The sequence below is a fragment of the Aegilops tauschii genome, chromosome 1 (assembly GCF_002575655.3).
Source record: "Aegilops tauschii subsp. strangulata cultivar AL8/78 chromosome 1, Aet v6.0, whole genome shotgun sequence".
NCBI classification, from domain to species: Eukaryota; Viridiplantae; Streptophyta; class Magnoliopsida; order Poales; family Poaceae; genus Aegilops; species Aegilops tauschii.
Window position 1 is genome coordinate 464,012,554 of NC_053035.3, and position 22,228 is coordinate 464,034,781.

General features: G+C 48.1%; 3 protein-coding genes across 3 annotated transcripts; 2 read left to right on the forward strand and 1 right to left on the reverse strand.

Annotated features, from left to right (window-relative positions):
- The first annotated feature begins 4,656 nt into the window (after positions 1-4,656).
- Positions 4,657-5,423, forward strand: LOC109781479 (histone H2B.2). Its single transcript, XM_020340082.4, has one exon. It carries the CDS (start codon positions 4,752-4,754, stop codon positions 5,211-5,213), a length of 462 nt encoding a protein of 153 aa, XP_020195671.1. The 5' UTR covers positions 4,657-4,751; the 3' UTR covers positions 5,214-5,423.
- Positions 5,424-6,496: 1,073 nt separating this feature from the next.
- On the reverse strand, positions 6,497-9,226 carry LOC109781480 (uncharacterized). Its single transcript, XM_020340083.3, has 7 exons — positions 9,014-9,226; positions 7,967-8,041; positions 7,815-7,864; positions 7,637-7,701; positions 7,224-7,315; positions 7,058-7,129; positions 6,497-6,810 (listed from the first exon to the last, which is right to left on the reverse strand). The coding sequence occupies exons 1-7, from the start codon at positions 9,209-9,211 to the stop codon at positions 6,778-6,780; spliced, it is 585 nt and encodes a 194-aa protein (XP_020195672.3). The 5' UTR covers positions 9,212-9,226; the 3' UTR covers positions 6,497-6,777.
- Positions 9,227-9,332: 106 nt separating this feature from the next.
- LOC109781482 (uncharacterized) lies at positions 9,333-10,276 on the forward strand. Its single transcript, XM_020340084.4, has one exon. The coding sequence runs from the start codon at positions 9,440-9,442 to the stop codon at positions 10,037-10,039; it is 600 nt and encodes a 199-aa protein (XP_020195673.1). The 5' UTR covers positions 9,333-9,439; the 3' UTR covers positions 10,040-10,276.
- Positions 10,277-22,228: the final 11,952 nt, after the last annotated feature.

The following is a 22,228-nucleotide window of genomic DNA, read 5'->3' on the forward strand; positions in this document are numbered from 1 at the left end:
CTGAAATTTTGGGGGATCGAAGATACTCAAGGGAGCAAGGCGCGTGCAAATTTTGGCACCGTTTGGACATTCCAGTAGCTCGTGTCACACGAAAAACTTTAAAATGTACGCTGTGAGCAGTAAATTCAAAAAACAATAGCAAGAAAATTCAAAAAAATATGAAATTTTTTGGCATCAAAGAGGCTGGGGTGCGCAAGGTGCGTGATTTTTTTTTTGCGTTCCGACACTGTAGGAGCTCGAGGAGAAAAAACAAAATTTGGCGCAGAAAACTTTGAAAAAAATGCACTATTTTGCTTTTTTTCTAGAGCACCTCGCATGTCATTTGATCACAAAAAATTGCAAGCGCCTTGCGCACCCAAGCCTCTTTGATGCCAAAAAAATCATATTTTAAAATTTTCTTGCTATTTTTTTTGAATTTACTGTTCACAGCGTATAGATTTAAATTTTTTCCTTTCCTACGAGTTCCTAGAATGTCCAAACAACGCGAAAATTCGCACACACCTTGCGCCCTTAAGTATCTTCGATCCCACAAAATTTCAGATTTTTTTGATTTTTTTGCTATTTTTTTTTCAAATTTACTGTTCCCCATGTTACTATTCACCAGACGGTCAAGCCCCTTTGACCGGACGGCAAGGGCATTTCTGTAAGGTGACTTGACGGAAGAGGGGTATTTTTTAGCATACCTGAAAATTAGGGGCAAATGCCAGGTGGTGGCTCAAGTTAGGGGGATAAATGGAATTGTCCCTAGATATTTTATCATGATATAAGGAAATATTAATAACAACTTTATTATTGCCTCTAGGGCATATTTCCTTCACTTCCTACATTAATAGTACTGCATGACAATATAGTTTTCACTCCATTATATGTTTTCCCATGTGGGAGATTGAAAGTGCAATTGTCACTCAGTTACGATTTTGGTGTTGATCACAATATTATTTGCGAGAACTAAGGTCGGTTACAAGCTTATCTCATGACATTGGCTTATCTATTTGGTCTACGGACTTCGATAACCTCATCTATTTAAAAAGGGAAAAAGACAAGTTCTTCATAGTCTCACAAAGTTTTTTGGTTACTTTTTGAGCCATAGGAAATCCTCACTATTAAGAGGGGTTGCAGAGATTAGGTAGTTGGAGAACTCAATTAAATTCCATATACAATTTTCTCTAATTATTTCAGACTTCGAAAGGGTTTTTCTCAAGTGTTGGAGCCCCACCCAGAGGACTGGGTGCTCAGGTCCTTTGTGGTCCGGGTGCCCTTTGGCACCAGAGAGGTTTGCCTCTGCCTCTGCCGTGTCCGGGTGCCCTGGGTCCCTAGACCTTCGGGTGCTCGAAGCTAGTGCCCCGTCTCTAGACAGTATGGGTGCCCGGGGTCTTGCCTCCCGAGTAGCCGCCCTCTGCGTTCTCCCCGGCTATTATGTCCGGGTGCTCGGACCCCTTTAGTTCGGGTACCCGAGGTTGCGGCTTTTTACACTTGAGGGGTATAAATACCTCCCTTCTTCCACCTCCTATCCCTAATCTCCCTCAAGCTTTTACCCGCCATTGCCAAACCAGAAAAAGCTCAATATCTCCATCCCCATCCACCCAAACTCTTCAATACTTTGGGGATTTGAGGATATTCACCCGATCTACATTTCTACCAAACCAATTTGCGTTGCCCTGACTCTTTCATCTTCATGCACTTGTTATTGTTGGGTGTTTGGGCACCCAAGAAGGAAGAGGTTACCGCAGAGCCACGTTCCATTGTGGTGAAGCTTCGTGGTGGCGCTAGGAGCCTACAATTTAGTTGTGGAGATTGCCCCAACCTTGATTGTAAAGGTCCCGGTTGTCGCCTTCAAGGTCGCCGCCAGTGGATTCACGGCATCTTGTATTGTGGGAGGGCGTGAGGAGAGTAGGGTGAGTCCTTGGGATGCTTGGGAGCATTGTGCCTCCCCCAAAGAAGGGAACTTCAGAAACACATCCTCGTCTCCATCATCTCCACTTGCAGTTACTTCTACCCTTTACTTTGTGCAAACTATTACCTTGTGTTTACTCTTGCTTGCTTGTGTTGTTTGTTGTGCTTGTCATATAGGTTGTCCACCTAGTTGCATATCTAGACAACCTAATTTATTGTTGAGCCTAAAATTTGCAAACAAAGTTAAAAATGGTTAGTCGCCTATTCACCCTCCTCTAGTCGGCCATACCGATCCTTTTAGTGCGCCTTTTCTCTTTGTATACGGACTCCACCTAAAGTACATGCGTGCGAGTGGGGGAGACATCGACCTAGAGAGATATGGTGTGTGCAATAGAGAGTGGTGAGTGTACGTGTGTGTGAGAGGATGTCTCCATGCGTGATAGATAGATAAAGCGGATATGTGTCAATGTGTGTGAAAGAGAGGTCTCATATATGTAGAGGGATGACCTACATAAAGAGAGAGGGGAGGGATCGGATGCGAGAGATATCGATAGAGGGAGGGAGCATAGGAGTGCGAGATCGATATAGAAGGGGCGAGTGTGTGCGTGTGCGCACGCGGCAGAGAGATAGAGAGATAGGCCTACTAGATGGGCAGAGGAATAGAGGGTGTCTGTGTGAGAGAGACCTAACCAGAGAGGCAAATGGATCAATGTGTGTGGGAGAGAGACCTGAATATAGAGGGAGATCGGTTGATGCCTCTATGTAAGAGAGGATGCCCGGAGAGACAAAGAGGGAGTCAGATTAATCCGAGCTAGGGAGAGTGTGTGTTTGTGTGTGTGTGTGTTTGTGTGTGTGTGTGAAAGAGAGAGAGGAGACCAAGTCTGAGACGGTGTCACGTACCTAGGTAGCAAGTACCATGTGTTTGTGTGTGTGCCAGAGCGAGAGTGTAGGGCTCGAACTCCCACACTAAACTTTCTCGATCCGATCTACATCGACATGTCAGGGATTCGGTGAACCGGCGCTCGAGGGGCGGACGAGGCCGTAACCAGACCATAGTGTTCTCGAGGGGAGCACATGGAAGCATCACTGGTGGTATGGGGGTCCCGACCGGAAGGCGGCGGCACTAGGTTGCCCTCGGGCCGCCTCGGTCAAACATTATTTCCCCCTTTACGAACCTGTTCCACGAAAGGTCTAAAACCTAGAAATTATTATGCATTATAGTGGTATTTATTATAAACCTGTCTCCCATTGACTTATTTTGTATGTCGCAAGTTGATTATTTCGCGTCACGTAGCTATTAACTTATTCTCTTTAACGAATATGTTGCTATTATGTGTATCCGTTCCTAATCGAGTAAACTTCTGATATATGTCCATATTCAAGTAGCACCTGCTCTGTATTTGTATCCTATAACATTCGTATTCGCATTTGTATCTATTTTTATGAAAACGGTAATGGAAAGAAGACTATTTTCAAGAGTTCACAAATTACGTACCATAATTTTATAGAATGCAGAGAATATGTTACAAGAAATGACGGAGGCAAAACAAGCTAAGCTAACGGCAATCATCCGCACCCACTAGAATATTATGGGCTTCTGTCTCATAAAGATTTAAAAAAACACCTAGCTCCTGCCGATCTCCAAGCCCGAACCTCATCAAGAATGTGGTTTACAAATTGAGGGATATTATGTTGCCGCGTCACATTCCCAAACATCCTCGCTCTTTCTTTGCTTCCACAAGCTCCAAGCGATAAGAATAACTAGTGAATCAAAACTCTTTCTGATTGGTTTCAGCAAAGCTTGGCCCGCACGATGCCACCACTCCTCCAGGTTGTCCTCCGCTTTGGGGATGCCGACATGGACAACTAATGTAGTGAAATATGCTTGCCACACATGTCGTGCATAAACACATTGCATAAGTATGTGGCCGGGAGTATCCTCTTCCTGCAGCAAGTGAAGCAATTGGAGGTAGCATTTTGTAGCCCATGCCGGAATCGATGGTCGGAGGTCCAGAGTCGGTATTGAATAGCAAGTCACATGAAGATTTTGCATTTAAGCGGCACCAAGCTTTTTCAGATATAGTGAGCGGATTTTGCATTTAAGCGGCACCAAGCTTTTTCAGATATAGTGAGCAGTGGGCAAACGAATCATGCCCTAGCATAGCATTTTGTAGGTTGATTGCGCCATGTACTGTCCAGTCGAACTCCACCTCCATGAGAAAACATCCGGGATAGCACTATTTAGCTGTATGTTCCTGACGACGGACCAAAGGTTCGAGAATTGTTGTAGACCTTGCGGACTAGCACCCACGTGGAAGAACACTATTCAATTGGCATCCTATCCGTTTTCCGTAAGCCTATTCATGAGCAGCCCGCCCTGACAAGCCTGACCCGAAAGCCTGGCATCTGGTCTAGGCATGGGCTCGACCTTTTCGTCCGAAGCCTGAACAGAGGCCGAATGAGTTTTAAATAATTGTTTTAATTTAAAAACCGGTATAGTACTATATTTAAATAAACTGAAAGTAATTACTGTAAATAAGAAGTGTACTGTTCAAATGTTTCAGGCCGGGCCGAATACGGGTTTGGGATTCTTGATTCGGGCTTTGTCAAGCCCGGCCCGTCCAGAGGGCATGCTCTGGTTCCAGCAAGAATGCTCGCTTTGCAGTTGGGGAGTGTGTCCACGTCATCGATCCGGGGCACTCATCCCTCCACCAATCAGCGCCCACCTCTCCTCCCCTATAAAACCCAACCCCCACCCCGCTCCTTTCCCCACACCATCTCAGTCCCTACCTTTCCCTTCCAGCAAACTCACACAACCCACACCACCGCAGCCCCCAACCCCACCCGAAGCAGCAGCCATGGCCCCCAAGGCAGACAAGAAGCCGGCGGCCGAGAACAAGGTCGAGAAGGCGGCGGAGAAGACCCCCGCGGGGAAGAAGCCCAAGGCCGAGAAGCGGCTGCCGGCGGGCAAGACGGCGTCCAAGGAGGCCGGCGGCGAGGCCAAGACCCGGGGCAGGAAGAAGGGCAGCAAGGCCAAGAAGGGCGTGGAGACGTACAAGATCTACATCTTCAAGGTGCTGAAGCAGGTGCACCCCGACATCGGCATCTCCTCCAAGGCCATGTCCATCATGAACTCCTTCATCAACGACATCTTCGAGAAGCTCGCCGGCGAGTCGGCCAAGCTCGCGAGGTACAACAAGAAGCCCACCATCACCTCCAGGGAGATCCAGACCTCCGTCCGCCTCGTCCTCCCCGGGGAGCTCGCCAAGCACGCCGTCTCCGAGGGCACCAAGGCCGTCACCAAGTTCACCTCCTCCTAGACTGACGGCGTGCAGTTGGTTTCTGCATCTGCATCTGTACTGTTGACTCTGCTTATCTATCTATCCGCAAGTAGTGGTAGCAGTAGTAGCACCTGTGCTGGGTGATTGCCAACGCTTTGTTGGCCCGTTGGTTGTAAGAACTGAAGTTGCTGCTTTGGCATACTGATGAAATCTATCTAGAACTGAAGTTATCTTTTTATCCTTCTGAAATGTCTGGCCCTCTTGGTATCTTGGTTGCTGAACTCTGGTTATCTGCAAACAGTGCTACTACTGAATTTGTTGGAATTTGGTAGTAAGAACTGAATCCAGTGGTGCAAACTGAGATTGAGAAATAATTATGCATTAGAGATTTGATTTTTTACTAGGTGCTTGAGCTAGTCCCTGCCATGTCCGTGCTTTCATACCGTAGCAGTGTAATTTGTGTTTCCAGATTCATGACCCTCCATCAGTAGGTTCTGTTTCTCCATTAGGCACAGAACCCAACGGTTTGCCTTACCATGTCCTGTCCTTAAGGTACAGTAGTTTACTCTGCAGTTTGTATATCAGCTGGCAGCAGCAGTTTTGTGTTACCCTCTGAATTCTGAAAATGGCAAATGTGAGTTGTTTTCGAGAAAAATTAAGCGTATGTTACTCTCGATTTCTTGTAGTAACTAAACAAGATGAGGCTCTAGGCCGGCGCTTCTCAGTTTCATTGCCTATCTGACAACTGAAGAAACCATGCGTGCCTTCTATGCACATTTGGTGTGCTGCTCCTTGTGGTGCTCTATAGTTAGATGCTGGCGTGCGTTCTGACCATGTTATCATATCGCAAGAATCGTGCTGGAATTGGAGTGTTGCAATCATAGTGTTTTTGGTTTCAAATTCCCTGGATACTCAAACTTTTGGCAGTTTGCAACTAGAGTGTGCTTGGATTCAAATCTGGTTCCAAGCTGCTACGGCGCAAAGGACGTTGGGATGAAAATGCACATGAAAAACCCGATAAGAATATTTTGCATCACCAAACCTACCTGCCTTTTCTGTTCTTGGATTGCACTTATTTTCCTTACATTAAACCTTCGATTAAATACTAAAAGGTCAATACAGGGCATGTGGGTATATGGACGCATAAACAGGAGTGATGCAGACGGGAACTTGACTCTATCAACGATATCTCACATTGTCAATGACGGAAAATAATGCAATCCACTTAATGTAGTAGCAAGCCGAAGTAGGCATCACATTTCACAGGCGTAGTAGGACCATGTAATCACTGAGTGGCAGACATCACATTGCACATGAAGAACTTAGGAGAAAGCTGAGACAGACATCACATTTCACAGGAGGAACTCGTACAGACTAACATTATCTGATAGAACTTGATAAATCGACCACAACTCAAAGGTTTCGCAGAGAGTTTCAGGGGTAGAAGTGACGCATCCAACAGTTATCAATGAAAAACCCCACCAAATAATATCCAGATCATATACAACCCAAGACCAATCAAATAGTTTGTCAGGTTCTGACGGTTGTTGAATCAAGCAACAGACGCTACTGCACCCATTCGCTAGTACATCAAGCTTACCAACTAGTCATCGTCGTCAAAGCGACGCCTCTGAATCTGTTGAACATACAAGAGTTAGCATGGACGGCAAAGGGGGATAAAGCTGACTGCATTTTAGTTGGATAGTTTTCAGATGAAGAGAACTTTGCACCTCGCACGATATGGAATTCTAATGAAGCTTAAGCCTAAACCCACTACTGTGCAAGCAAAGTAGATTTTCTTGAATGTAATGAACTCTCTTTATGCAACTATATGTCTTATGTTAAGAATCGATACAAGGCACAACAAGTAATGATGTACGCACCGTCACTTTGGTTTGTTTGCTTGTGTGGGTGTTGATTTGCTCCAGAAGTGAGATAAGCCTTTCTTCAGACACCTGCAGACAAGCAAATGCAATGTTGTTACAAGCAAGTTCTACCAAATATGTTGATATACGAGAGAAATGTGCTACATATCTATTATGGTATTACCTTTTCAGATATTCCACCAGTTTGTGCAGCTCTCAGCAGAACATCCTCCACTCCTCTTGCTTTATCAGGCTTGACCAAAGCTATGCGGGAGACTGCCAATTTTACAGAGTACAGATGTATTAAATTACATTTTCCGCTTAAATTATGCCACTTCAAAGAGCAGACTCATGCTTATTTCCCAGCCTGGCGTCATCTCTAATTAGAATATTTACTCCCTAAAAGAAAACTACTTGAAGAACCGCAGGAAATTTTCTGAAACACCTAAACGTTTTCCATATTGCTTAGTGGTAGACTGTTAAGTAATTGAACCTCTCAGTTGTTAAGAAAAGCAAGTACTCTGGCTCGAATTATTTGGCTGTAAATAAAAAAACAACCATCATACACAACAGAAATGGCATTAACAGAGAACTTACTTCTTTCTCTAGCTTCAGAAGACAGTATCTGAGCAAGCATCATCTGCCGGCGTTCCTCAGCTTCCCTGGTTGAGTTTGAGATACAAAGTCAGCTCAGTGTCTCCTAAAGCTTCACATGACATAGCGTAAGATGGAGGATAAGATAATCATGGGAATATGGTGGATAATAAGACCATACTGCTTTGCATCTTCCTGAGCCTTTTGTTGCCCTGCATTTTGTGGGCTTGCCTATAATTATGAAGTTAATCATTACATTCCAGTCAGTTAATCAAGAAAATGCACTTTTTTTCAGTACAGATTCAACTTCCACCATGCACTTAAGTAACTTACCGCACCACCACGCTGTCCCATTAGCTCTTGCATTCGCCTCTGCCTAATGGCCTCCAACTCTGGGTCATGGTCAGCCTACCAAGAAAAATATCGGTTTCAATAGATGGTATGTATTAGACGAATATAACAGTACCACAATTAAAACATACCAATGCACCCAGCTGGTCTAGATTCCACATGGGATTAAGCTTGCATGCAAATTTCAACAGTATATATACTTTGTCCGAAAACAGTAAATTGAAGAGCTGATTCCTATGAAGAAATCCGCGTGTATTATCAGACGAAGTGCCACTGGTGGCACAAACAACACTGCCGGAATCAAGATGCTGCGATGCACTTCTAGGCCAGCCAATTGGGTTCCAGGAACACAAAGCAGTCCCAGGTGGTGCTGTGACCATCAATTTGCCGCCCCTTCATTCGCTTGACAAAAATACACGCCAACAAGCAAACAAGTATGGCCCCTAAGGAGAACTCAATGCCTAAATTAGCATGCCGACAAATCCTTGTCTGCTCCTTACTCACTTCCTATTCGAAGTAGCAAGCAAAATCACAGGAGGCCAGCCAATGGGACTCGTGTTGTAACCGTCAATTTACCGCCCCTTCACTCGCTTGACAAAAATACATGCTGACAAGCAAACAAGTATGGCCCCTATGGATAACTCGACGCCGAAATTAGCGCGCCGACAAACCCTTGTCGGCTCCTCACTCACTTCCTAATCGGAGTAGCAAGCAAAATCACAGGAGCTCAGATATATCCACCGTTCTGCCTATACTGCGAGCACTTGCCATACGTACTACACAGGCTTCCTCGGCCTACCAAAACCAGCATCAGCTCAATCTGCCCGACACACCACCCACCGGCCAAGACATCAAAGCAACCGCACCACGTCAACACTGGAAGACGCAGCATACAAGGCCAACCGAGCCAACCAGTCAACAACCCACAGATCGCCGAAAACACCTAAGAACCCTAAGATTTAAGCGCGCGCTACAGGCCGAGATCGCCACACAGCCAACGAATCACAGGAAGCGAACCGCGGATCTTACCATCGCGCCCCTGGTGCACAGGGCCGGGATCGCCTCGCCGTCGTCCTCGCCGCGGCGCAGTGGATCCGCGGCGATGGGGTGGGGAGTGGCCGAGTGGGGAGATGGAATCCAGCCGAGCCGCCCTCCTCTGCTTTTCCCCCGTGGACACAACGCAACCCTTCTATAAAAAAAAAAACCCCGCAACCCTGGCTTTTCCATGCGCCGCACACCGTCAGCTGTCCGATCGGTTAGGGCGTTTCTCAACCGTCCGATCGGAACATTGGGGATCGCATTTCCGGCCCAGGATATATGCGCCGAGGCGGCCCTCCCTCTCGAGCTCCTCTCCACCCTCGCATCCAGCGCACGGCACACGCGGCGCGACATAGACAGAGACAGAGAGAGAGAGAGAGGGGGAGGGAGGAAGCGGCGAGGGTTTCGGCGGGCGAGATGGAGAACGGCGAGGAGACCTTCGTGTCCCCGACGGCGGCCGCGGCGGACTTCGGCTTCGGCTTCGGCCCGGCGCTCACCAACGGCGAGGGCCACGCCAAGGCCTACGACCCGGAGGAGATGGACGCGCTCCGCGCGGCCAAGCGCGACCTGGAGGAGAAGCTGGCCGAGGTGCGCCACGAGAACGGCTTCCTCTCCGCGGAGGCCGCCCGCCTCGAGGCGCTGGTGACCGGGGCCCGCGAGGACATCGCCGCCGCCGACCGCGCCGCCGCCAAGGCCGAGGGCGAGGCCGCGGGGCTGCGCGCCGAGGTCAAGCGCCTCCAGGGCCTCCTCGACAGCTCCGACCGCGACGCCGACCGCCCCCGGGGCGCCGGCGGGGACCTGGCCACCGCGCACCAGGAGAAGCTCGCACTCGAGGAGGAGATCAAGGCCCTCAAGGCCTCCGCCGCCGCCGCTGCCGCAGACAAGGAGGAGGCTGCTGCCGCTCCCTCGGCCAAGGAAGGGCTGGCGGCGCCTCACGGGAAGGTGGCCGCAGCCGCAGCCGCTGGAGCCGCCGCCACTGCAGCCATCACGGTGGTTCTCCTCAACCTCAAGAGGTAATCTGGTGCTCCTAATCCACGCGCCGGAAGTTTTTGCTCTGCTGCTATGTATGGCTCGTACGAGACTGGATAATCCTTTTCTGTCGGTGGCGCTGTTATTACTGGACTGGTAGTGTTATGGATTTACGTTCTGCTGGTTAGTAGCCTGATGAATCTGCAGAGTTGGGCACTTATATCGCGAGCCCTTATGTTTACGCACTTTGCCTTGCCATGGTAATAATATGTGAAGACTACGTGAGCCACCTGTTGCTGCTATTATGCTGCTGCATCTAATTTCTGTTCTTATCACTTCATTGGTTATTGTTCTGCATTCTGGGATTGTTGTGCTGTTGGCAGCGTTTATGTGAAATTGCTGTGATTGGAAATACGGTAGAGGACATGGTGAGTATTGACATATTGGTTGATCACTCGTGTTATCCACAACTGCTATGGCGTAAACATAGACTAGTAGCATGAAAGGACAGTTACTGAATTTACCAGTATTGAGATGATGATAATCAGTGGCAACTCTGCCTTAGGGGGAGGCGAAGCAGAATGATCCATTCTGTTCCTTGTGTTCTCTGATTGTTGTGCCGTCAGCAGCTTTTTATGTGATAAAATTGCGGTGATTGGAAATAGTGGAATGCTTGCTGAAATCTGAACATGAGAAACCATCTGTTTATTGCTGGGGATAAATCCATAGCATGTTTTCCTCCTATCTAAGTCCTGTTACCACTTCACTAGCCATTCTCTGTTCCTTGCATTCTGTCGTTGATGTGCCATCAGCAGCTGTTTATGTGATGAAATTGTCGTGATTGAAAATATAATCCATCGAGTGCGTTTTCTCCTATCCCTGACCTGACAGTTTTGAGCATATAGCTGCTCGTGAGCAAGTTATTTCAGCTGTTCATGGCAATGTGGTTTGTGACATTTGTCGCTGATCTTTTTGACTGCCATATTTTAATTGTGAACCTGAGTGAGATATTGATTGTTTGCATGTTTTGGGTTTTCATTCATAATTTCTGGGCTGAAATGCTTGCTGTGTGCTGGTGATGCTTTGTTACTTGTCTAGAGAGCTGCTGGATTATATTGCTAGTTTGATCAGTGTTTCGCAATGAACTTGTATACCTGGAGTAGTCTGCAGAATTATGGCTTCATGACTGTATGATCTTACAGGAAGTAGAGTATTGGCCTATAAATATGTTTGTTTCTCCCCTTTATTCTTCTGTTCTTTGCGTTCTGCTCATTGTGCTTTACTTTTTATGCAATGAAATTGCTGTGATTGCAATTTTTTTGGAGTGCTTTGCTGAGTGTGAGAGACCGGCCAGAACCACTTGTAGCGGGAGGCGTCCTATATTACATTTGAACACAGTTTACAGATAGGATTTAGAAATCCTTTACATGGAAAAGTTTCCTACTCCAACTTTGAAAGTATAGGACATTGAGAAGCCACTATGAGCTGAATTACACCAGTTGAAGGTAGGGTTGCTGTTCAAATTCAGCTTCATACTATGCTGGGCGCAGACGCGCAGTTGTGAACCAGCCCATTCAATTCTCTGGAGTCATCGAGGTTTTGAAAGAAAACGGCTATAGATGAGACCTGATCTTCCATTGGCCAGGGTTGGCTCTAATGTCCATGTTGGCTGCTGGCAATTTTTCCTGCGAAGAGGAGGGCCATTGCCTCAGCCTGTAGAGTGTAGAGGGGAACCTGCATTTTCATTGTGGCCTGGGAGGTCAGAAGATCAGCTCTGGAGCTACCATCATTCAAGCTGGAGAGGAATTCCAAGCCCTGTTATATTGGACCTGCAGAGTTGGTTCGGTTAAGATCTTGCAAATGTTTTAATCGGTCTTAGTTGAGGAGCCCCTTAATTGCTGCCTATGTTTAGTTTGAGCCCTGTCTATTCAGTTGGTTCCGATCGTTAAATATCAATAGTTTTGATGTTGGAAATATAGAAATCTACAAAGAATAGTGACTCGAGGAAACCCTCAGAAATCAACTCTCCTTTTGTTTCTTGATGATGAATGAGAACCCAATGAAGTCAGGATTAGCTTTAGAAATAGTATCGCAAAGGCATTGAATTTTTTCAGGTTGGCCAAGACCCTTGATATTCCAAATGAGACCTATCATAATCAAGAGATTTTGAAAGGGTGGGACAAGCCACAAGGCTTAACTTTAGAGAGGACTGTAGCCTGTAGTTGTACCGTAATCAAGAGAGTTTTTCTATTTTTGCGTTGGTCGTACTAGGATTTAACAGGGACCGTGTCATGCTGGGTACCCGCGTATACATATTCGGAGAGGGCGAAGCTTCGTGGAAGTTGCAAGTTTAGAGGGAAGAATGAAAGGAAGGCTTTCCGCAAACAAGTGTGTTGTGGGGAGAATAGTTGTGGTGTGTTGCTACTCGCGATAGCGATAGCACGCATGTTTGCAGGAACAAACGCTCCGGTGCCATGTGCTGCTGCTTGCCTATAGTAAGGAGTAGTACTTGGCATGCATGCTTGCAAGAACCAACTGTTTAGCCTTTCGTCATAGTAACAAGAAAAGAAAAAATGAGGAAAAGTGAAAAGAAAAAAGACTTTGTGGGCTCCTTTGGCTGCTTGAGAAGGACGCGCGGGCGGCAAAGATCTGCAGAGAACGACACATGAGAAGCTAAGCTATACTACTGAATCATGTTGATGCACAAGCTTGGTTGTCAAGGGTATAAAAGAAAAATCTATCTGGCAAGACCATTAGGAAAGCCCCCCCCCCCCCCCCCCCCCCCAATCTTTGCTTGCGAGTCTGTGGATTTGCCTCCCATTTGCCTGTTGCTCCAACGGCCGGCGGCGAGGAGAAGAATTTTGGTGCTTCGACTCTGGTTAGCAGACAAGTTAGGGTTTTAGTCCTCATAGAGACGTGCTCATCTTCGAGTTGGTCTTCCGGGTTTCAATCCTCTTAGACGGCGCTCTCACCTTGACATAATTTTTGTTATAGTTTGGATGCAAGAAAAATATACAAGTCCTTGTTGCAAGAAAAATATATAAACGAAAGGTTTAAAAACTTGTGAAGAAGGATTGAAAATGATATTTATTATCTTCATTTGTTAAGTACGTACATTTTATTTTACACTGAAGTACAAACATTGGCGGGAATACTGCTAACGTCTTTGAAAACAAGCTATGGCAAGGCGTTTACGTCCTTGATACTTGGCTTGACTCTGAATATCAGTAGGATTAACTTTTTTTTGCGAGGATCAGTACATATGATGAACTTATCTAGAAAGGATTCACGTCGACGAGTTTAACAGCATAATTTACAAATCATCGTCCTACAGGAGTTCCGAATTAAATACGTACTAATTGGCGTAGTAATAATCGAGCACGTAGTAGCATTGGACTGAGGAATAGTTTTCGGACGCTACGGGATCATACATAGTATAAGTATGTTCTCCAGATTGCCAGGAGAAGAGCACTGACGAAACTATGGTGGCGCGTGCGTCAGTCGAAGAGCAGCATGGCGTGGGGGCGCAACTTATACTCCCATGAGTTTTTGCTTTTAAAAAAGCAACAACAAGCTTATAATAATGGATTTTTCGCAAAAAAAAAAAAATTCTAAGAAGGAATGAATTATTGGCATTGGTATTTCCCATAGGAAAGAAATAAAATAAAATAATAATTAAAAAATAAAAACAATGAAGTTTTATAAGGAAAAATGAATTAGTGGCATTGGTATCACCCTTAAAGAAGAAAGAAAATAAAATAAGAACTAAAAAAATTAAAAAATGAAGTTTTATAAGAAAAATCAATTAGTTGCATTGGCATTACCTTTTAATAAAAAAATACAATAAGTAAACAATAAAACTTGCATACAACTCTGTGCTGAAAGTGTACTTCTTTGTAGCATGCAAAGAATAATCATATAGTTGTGCAATTTTCGCATATATTTTATAATATCTGTGTGTATATTTACACTCATCCAAATACCAAAAATACTCAGATAAAAAATAATTAATAAGGAAAAACAAAAACCAAAAGCAAAAACACATAAAAGCAGAAAAATAGAAAAAAAACAAATGGAGATAGGGGAGGGCTGTGCCGCGCGGGTAACGGGCTTCAGTCCATCAAGGAACTGACTTGCCCAAACCAGTGGTCCGTCAAAAAATCAGCCCAAAAAAAAAAAAGAACCACCGTGAAAAAAAGGGAAGCACAAATCTCAAAGTAGGAATCAACTGCCAACAAAATCGACTGACCAAATATCAATCTTCACAATATGTACACTTGACTAAAATGAAAGGGGAATACAGTTACACAAGTGAATGGTTGTGGGGTTGGGAGGAGGTACACAAATGAATTACGTGTTTTTGTTTTGTTTTTGTGAGGGTAGTATCCACTCCATCCCAAATTAGTTGTCTTAGATTTGTCTAGACAGTGCCAAATTAATTGTGTTAGAATTCAACAGGAACTGCGTCATGTGCATGCATGTTTAGTGGGAAGCTTCCAGGAAGCTGCAAGTTCGACGCAAAAAAAAAGTAAGCTGCAAGTTTAGTGGGAAGAAGAAAAACCTTCTCGCAATAGCATGCGTTTGCAGGAATCATGTGCTGCTGCTGCTTTTTTTTTTTTTTTTTTTTTTTTTTGCTTATACCAGAACATGCATGCTTGCAAGAACCAAACTGTTTTAGCCATCCATGGTAAAACGAATAATAAGAAAAGAAAAAAAGGAGGAAAAGTAAAGAAAGACTTTGTGGTCCTTTCCTTTCGCTGCTTGATGAGAAGGACGCCATGTGTTGAATTCTTTTCCTTCTTGAGATGTACCGAGCACAACTTGATACTAGGAACTAAACCGGTCACATTTGCCAAGTTAAGAGATCTGGGAGGAGCACCGATGTCAGCAAGTTAATGTATCTCGGGTGTAATTTTGTACTCATTCTGTAATGAAATATAAGAGCGTTTACCAGCAGTATTAAGCTGGTGGTTTTCTTTTTCCAAATCAAGCGCAGAAAACAATAGGAAACGAGTCAAAAGATTCACGCAAACGAGTTTAACTAACTGATAATTTGCAAACTATCTCTCTACAAGAGTTCCGAATTAAATAATACTGGAGTACTACTAATCGGCGTAGTAATAATAATGCAAGTAGTTCTCGGACGCTACGGGAACATACAGTACGTAGTATTACCAGATTGCCAGGAGAAGAGCACTAACGAAACCATGGCGGCACGTGCGTCAGTCGAAGAGCAGCGCGGCGTGGGGCCGCAGCTTCCTGCACACGATGTCGACGCCGAAATAGGAGATGCCGGTGGCCGTCGCCACGTCCCTGATGTGCCTCCTTGCGCCGGCGCGCTCCAGGGCCATGCAGACGACGGCCGCCGCGACGGTCTCCGCGTTGTGCCGCAGGTCGAGGGCGCCCTCCTCCAGCCTCCGCGCGGCCTCCAACGCCGCCGCCGCCTCCCGGTCCCCCAGCCCGAGCAGCGGCCCGAAACGGCGCAGGCAGCCGGAGACGGGGACCACGCCGACGCCCGCCGCCTGCCCCGCCTCCTCCTCGCCCAGGCGCTTCCTGATGTGCGCGATCAGCTTGCCGATCTCCTTCCTCGCCGCCGCGCTGCCGTCGGCCGTGGCCATGGCCAGCTCCCTCAGCGACCGCGGCGAGCCCTCGTTGCGGCACGCGATGGAGAGGCAGGCCGCGTAGAGGCTGCCCATGTCCCGGAGGGTCCGGCCATTGCCCCAGCGGCAGCCCGGGCCGCGCGGCCACGCCCTCGCCTCCTCCATCTTCCTGAACACCTCCTCGGCCCGATCCCCGACGGCGGCCGCGAGACCGAGCCGCTCCGCCATGCCGGAGATGGACGCGTCGAACTGCTCGGCCCGGGTCCCGTCTCTGCCTGTGCCCGGCCCGATCCCGAGCCTGAGCCCGACGCCGATGCGCGCCATGGGGACGGGCGGCGAGCCTGAGCCCGGCGTCGACGCGTGCCGTGGGGACGGGGGCCGTGCGTCGATCGCGAGGAATGGGATGCCGAGGATGCGATCGCACTCGGCGCACGCGACGTGGTCGAGGCAGATGCAGCCGACCACCGCCGCCGCCGTGACGCGCCCGCCGTCCGGGTGGGCGGCGCGCCCCTCTGCTACCAGACTGGTTTCCATTGCGTGGCAGTGAAAACGGTAGGATGGCGTGCCGCTGCGGTGCGTTTGGCGGCCGCCAGATCCCCTGAGCCTGGGCGGTTCCTTCTTGTTACGACCCCTGAACCCTGATCGTGGCCTCGTGGGCCATATCATCGTTTTTTTTTACTCGACTACAAATCTGACCTAAGATTTTTGACATGACAATCAAACCTTTTTTGTTGTCAATTCCTGAATCACTCAGTGCGAGAATTCTGCGCAGTGTTCAATTCTCAATGCCGAACTGGAAAGTCACCCGAGCCAAATCAGGAGGTCAATAATTGAAGGTCGAGACATACTGAAACTAAGGTCTTATAAGAAGAATAGGTAATGGGGAGATGACTAACATTCGGTTGGACAACTGGATATCTAGGGATGTTATCATGAGACCTTATGGGTGCAGAGTTGGTAACCCTCCCGAACTTGCGTCACATCTTATTGACCATACATCTGCTACATGGGATCATGTGAGACTTGAGGAATTGTGCTTGCCAATTGATATCCCTGTTATCGTCAGCATACCTCTTTGCACAACAGGCATCGCTGACAGTTGGGCTTGGAACTTTGATAAAAGTGGGATGTTTACTGTGAGATCCGCGTATAGAATGATGATAGATACTAAGATGAGGAGATGGGTTTGGCTGGATGGCCTGTCGGGATCTTCCAGTATGGATCGTGACTCGACTTCATGAAAATTATTGTGAAAAACTCCGGTCCCAGGTAAAATAAGAATGTTCTTATGGCGTTTGGCGAAACATTCTCTCCCCACAGAAGATGTCAGAGCTCACCAAAACATGTCAACTACGAGTACTTGTGGTCTGTGTGGTGCAGAGGATTCTTGGCGACACTCTTTGCTAGAGTGTTCGATGGCTTGATGCGTGTGGGCTTTGGTTGATGGAGGTTTAGCAGAACACCTGTGCGAGACAACTGAACTCAGTGCGAGACAGTGAATTTTCTCAATGATAGATACATTATCAAATGTTTCATTTGTAAGATTGGCTGTCACACTCAGGGCCATCTGGTGGGCACGTCGAAAGGTAATTTATGATGAGATTTTCCAGAGTCCATCGGCCACACACGGGTTTATATGCAGATTCATTAATGAGCTGAATATGGAGCAGGCGAAAAGTTTCGGAACCACTGGGTTGCTGGGCAGAACAAGGGTGAGACCGAAGACACCCCCGCCATGATATATGAAAATACATGTGGAGCAGCTGAGGGAGTCCTGGACTAAGGGGTCCTCGGGCGTCCGGCCTGTTAGCCATGGGCCGGACTGATGGGCTGTGAAGATATGAAGACCGAAGACTCTACTCGTGTCCGGATGGGACTCTCCTTGGCGTGGAAGGCAAGCTTGGCGACCAAACGTGAAGATTCCTTTTTCTGTAACCGACCTGATGTAACCCTAGATCCTTCTGGTGTCTATATAAACCTGAGGGCTTAGTCCGGATCGACAATACTCATAACCATAGTCATACAGGCTAGACTTCTAGGGTTTAGGCATTACGATCTCGTGGTAGATCAACTCTTGTAATACTCATATTCATCAAGATCAATCAAGCAGGAAGTAGGGTATTAACTCCATAGAGAGGGTCCGAACCTGGGTAAACATTGTGTCCCCCGTCTCCTGTTACCATCGATCCTAGACGCACAGTTCGGGACCCCCTACCCGAGATCCGCCGGTTTTGACACCGACATTGGTGCTTTCATTGAGAGTTCCACTGTGCCGTCCCCAAAAGGTTCGATGACTCCTTCGATCGTCAACGACGATGCTGTCCGAAGGGAAACCTTCCTCCCTGGACAGATCTTCGTGTACGGCGGCTTCGGACTGCGGGCCAACTCGCTTGGCCATCTGGAGCAGACCGAAAGCTACGCCCCTGGCCATCAGGTCAGATTTGGGAGCTTGAATTACGTCGCGGACATCCGCGGAGACTTGATCTTCGACGGATTCGAGACCGCGGCAGCCGCTCCTCGCCACCACGATGAACATGACGTAAATCTGTCATCAGACCACGCCCAGGAGATAGCACCTGTAACTGCTCTGGCCTTAGATCCGGAGCAGATCATGCCGTCCGACGACGGGAAGCTCAACCCCGCCTCGGATGTCGCAGTCCCAGCGGCGTCGGAGCCGCACACAGACCCAACCTCGAGTGGAGTCTGTGTCATCGGAGCCCCGGACTCATCTCCGGCTACAGATTCCGAACTATGCGTGTCCACATGCGTCGAGCTCGATCGGTCATCGATCGTCGAATTCAGTTCCGCGGACATCTTCCGGCACTCGCCTTTAGGCGACATGCTCAACTCATTAAAAAATCTATCCCTAGCGGGGGACTCTCAGTCAAATTATATCCGGTTTGAACTGGAGGCTGATGATGGAGAATTTCGTTTCTCACACACCGCCCACTTCATAGCCACTATTGAAGACCTAACCGACACGCTCGATTATGACTCCGAAGACATCGACGGTATGGACGATGATGCCGGAGAAGAAGAGGCCCAAACCACGCCGTTCACCGGACAATGGACGGCCACTTCCTCATATGACGTATACATGGTGGATACGCCAAAAGATAATAGCGGCGATGACAAAGAAAACCCAGTGGAGGATGACCCCCCTAAGACACAACCAAAGCGCCGGCGTCAGCGGCGCCGCTCTAAATCGCGTCGCAGCAAAGCGAGCAACACCGGCACAGGAGACGACAACACTCCGGACGGTGCCGAAGACATAGAAGACCCCGACGAACAAACTGCCGAACAGGACAATCAGGAAGACGGGCAAGTCAGCCCTGATGAATAGGCCATAAATGAAGACTCGGAGGACGGTAGTTATCATCCGCTCTCTGAGGAGGAGGTGAGCCTCGGCAACGAGGACTTCATCGTGCCTGGGGAACCCCTCGAGCAGGAGCGCTTTAAGCGCCAGCTAATAGCCACAGCAAGGAGCCTGAAAAAGAAGCAGCAGCAGCTTCAAGCTGATCAAGATCTGCTCAACGATAGATGGACTGATGTCCTGGCAGCCGAAGAATACGGCCTTAAGCGCTCAGCCAAAAGTTACCCGCAGTGTAAATTGCTACCTCAGTTCGATGATGAGGCGTTGGAGCCCATACCATCATCGCGCAATGCGGCTGACCGACCGCCACGGGGTCGGGACAAGGCGGCAACTCAAGCCGAACACCAGCCCGCTCCACCTCAACGTAAAGGTAGAGATAAAATAGCTCGGGGACATACCTACGACCTGCGGCAAAAACTGGACAATAATGCAGGACATGCTAGATCGATCTACGGATCGCGAGGGCGTGCCCCGACACGAGACGACGGCCACCTATTCGGACGTAACAAGCCTAGTCACGCCCGGGCCGAACACCGCAGACGGACTCCATCGGAGCTACATCGCGATGTGGCCCAATATAGAGGCGCCACACACCCACTCTGCTTCTCTGATGAAGTAATGGTACACGATTTCCCAGAAGGGTTTAAACCCGTGAATATCGAATCATACGATGGAACAACCGATCCCGCGGTGTGGATCGAGGATTTTCTTCTCCATATACATATGGCCCGCGGAGATGACCTCCATGCCATCAAATACCTACCGTTAAAACTCAAAGGACCAGCTCGGTACTGGTTAAACAGTCTGCTGGAAAACTCTATTGGCAGCTGGGAGGACTTGGAAGACGCCTTTCGCGACAACTTCCAAGGTACATATGTCCGGCCACCAGATGCCGATGACTTAAGTCACATTGTCCAGCAGCCCGGAGAGTCAGCCAGGAAGCTCTGGACTAGGTTCTTAGTTAAAAAGAACCAAATCGTCGACTGTCCGGACGCGGAAGCCCTAGCGGCCTTCAAATACAGCGTCCGGGACGAGTGGCTTGCCCGCCACCTCGGTCAAAAAAAAACAAAAATCCATGCCAGCCCTTACCGCTCTGATGACCCACTTTTGCGCGGGAGAAGACAACTGGCTCGCTCGTAGAAGCACCGGCGCCAATGATCCGGGCACTTCCGAAGTCCGAGACGGCAATGGCAAGCCATGACGTAGCAAGCACGAGTGTCGCAATAATAATAAACAAACGCAAGACACAACGGTCAACGTTGGATTTAGCGGCCCCAAACGCGGTCAACGGAAAAAGCCATTCAAGGCAAACAGAGATGGACCGTCCAATTTAGACAAGATATTGGACAGGCCATGCCAGATTCACGGCCACCCCAATAAACCAGCTAATCACACCAACAGAAGCTATGGGTCTTCAAACAGACCGGCAAGTTAAATGCTGAACACAAGGGGAAGAGGCCGCCCGGCGACAGCGACGACGAAGAGACTCGCCAGCCAAAAACCAGGGGTCAGAAGCAGTTTCCCCCCGAAGTAAAAACAGTGAACATGGTATACATGACACACAATTCTACAGGGGAGCAGGAGAAGCACTCCCTCCGGACTGAGGATCATACTACGGCAACCTCAGCCGAACTACAAAGCGGTCTTATTAAACCGCTTACCTTGTCGGCCATTAAGCCACCGGTCTCCATCCAACAGGATCGACCAATTTCGGAGCTGGACTAGCAGTTCGGCTTCCGCCGTCCTCCTCATATATCTACGAAATCGGTACCGCGCATACATAACTATGCACTTAAGATACCCTGGGCATCGGCGGAAGCAATATACGGACGAGCCTGCAAGTACTCCCATAAACCTCTTTTTTCTTCTCTAACTACTCTTTCCTTTTCGTTATCCTTTACCACAGGTGGCTCAAAGGCGGGTCATCCCACGGACTCTATTGAAGTCCGGATTCATATACTCACCCAAAGGCTATTCCCGTCAAGGAACCCCTTCACCAAGGACAGGCAGCGCGGACGTGCGACAGGATGTCCAAAATAACTTTTTGTAGACCGCACTCTCTATCTTGAGCCTGTAAGATGCCATTTTCCTCAGCCTTCGACCCCTGGCATGTCAAATAGCCGGGGTTGCGGCTTTGTAATCTATACAATAACGATCGGCAGGTCACTCAGGTCCCAGCGGACATAATCCGTATTCGGTATCCATTTTTTTCTTCTAAAAAACTGAATTTTACCTCTTTTGTTGTTTCACACACCTCGGCATAACCTGCCAGGGGCTCGGTATGGGAACAAATGAGTTGCCGACAAAGTCCGAACAACTCTATAGCACACTTCGGCGTCGCGAGTTTGGCCTTATATGCGTCAGCTCCGAATCATGTCTTGGGTCAATAGTTGGGTTGGCCGGCTCCTGTGCTTGCTACCTTACGTTCCGCTATATTGGCTAAGGTAGTAAAGGGAGAACTACTACGGTGCTTCCGGTTCATCTGGTCAAGCACCTCAGTAGAGAAAGCCGAAAACTGACTGTCATGATGCGGCGAGAGCTGGTCAACCACTCGACGACTTATTGGAATCTTTCGTGATTCCCTCCGTATTACACGAAGGACCTTTCTTCAGGTCATACATGTAACGCACCTTATTGGGATAACCGCGTACATACCAGGGGCTATATCGTAGACCCACCATAAAACTCCTATGGCTAAGTGAAAGTTTTAACGCCCTATAGTCCGATTGCCTCGTTCGCCGCATTGACACCTCCTTCATGGACCAAGACGTTGGATTAAGAGTGATCAAATGCTTTTCCGAATACCCCCGTACTTCCTACGAGGGGGCTGAAGCCGACGACTGGAAAACTTCCAGATTATACACAAACGGCCGCACAGGAGGAACCAAAGCTTTTAGGGAACACTAAAATGAAAATAGCTTTATTATCTTATAACATTGTCTTTTACAATTTCCGTACACTTCACTCGAATATTATGTCTTTCGAGCATTGACCCTCTATTAAGTGGGCAGCCTCTAAGACATCATCGAAATAATGCTCTGGTCCGTGGTGGTCCTTGCCCTTGGGTGGACTCTTCGCTGCAACATCGACGACCTTCATCTTCGTCCAGTACGTCTTAACACGGGCAAAGGCCATCCGTGCACCTTCAATGCACGTTGATCGCTTAACAGCGTCGATACGCGGCACTGCGTCAGCAAGTCGCCGCACCAGACCAAAATAACTATCCGGAGTTGGCTCGGTCGGCCACAGTCGGACCACGACGTC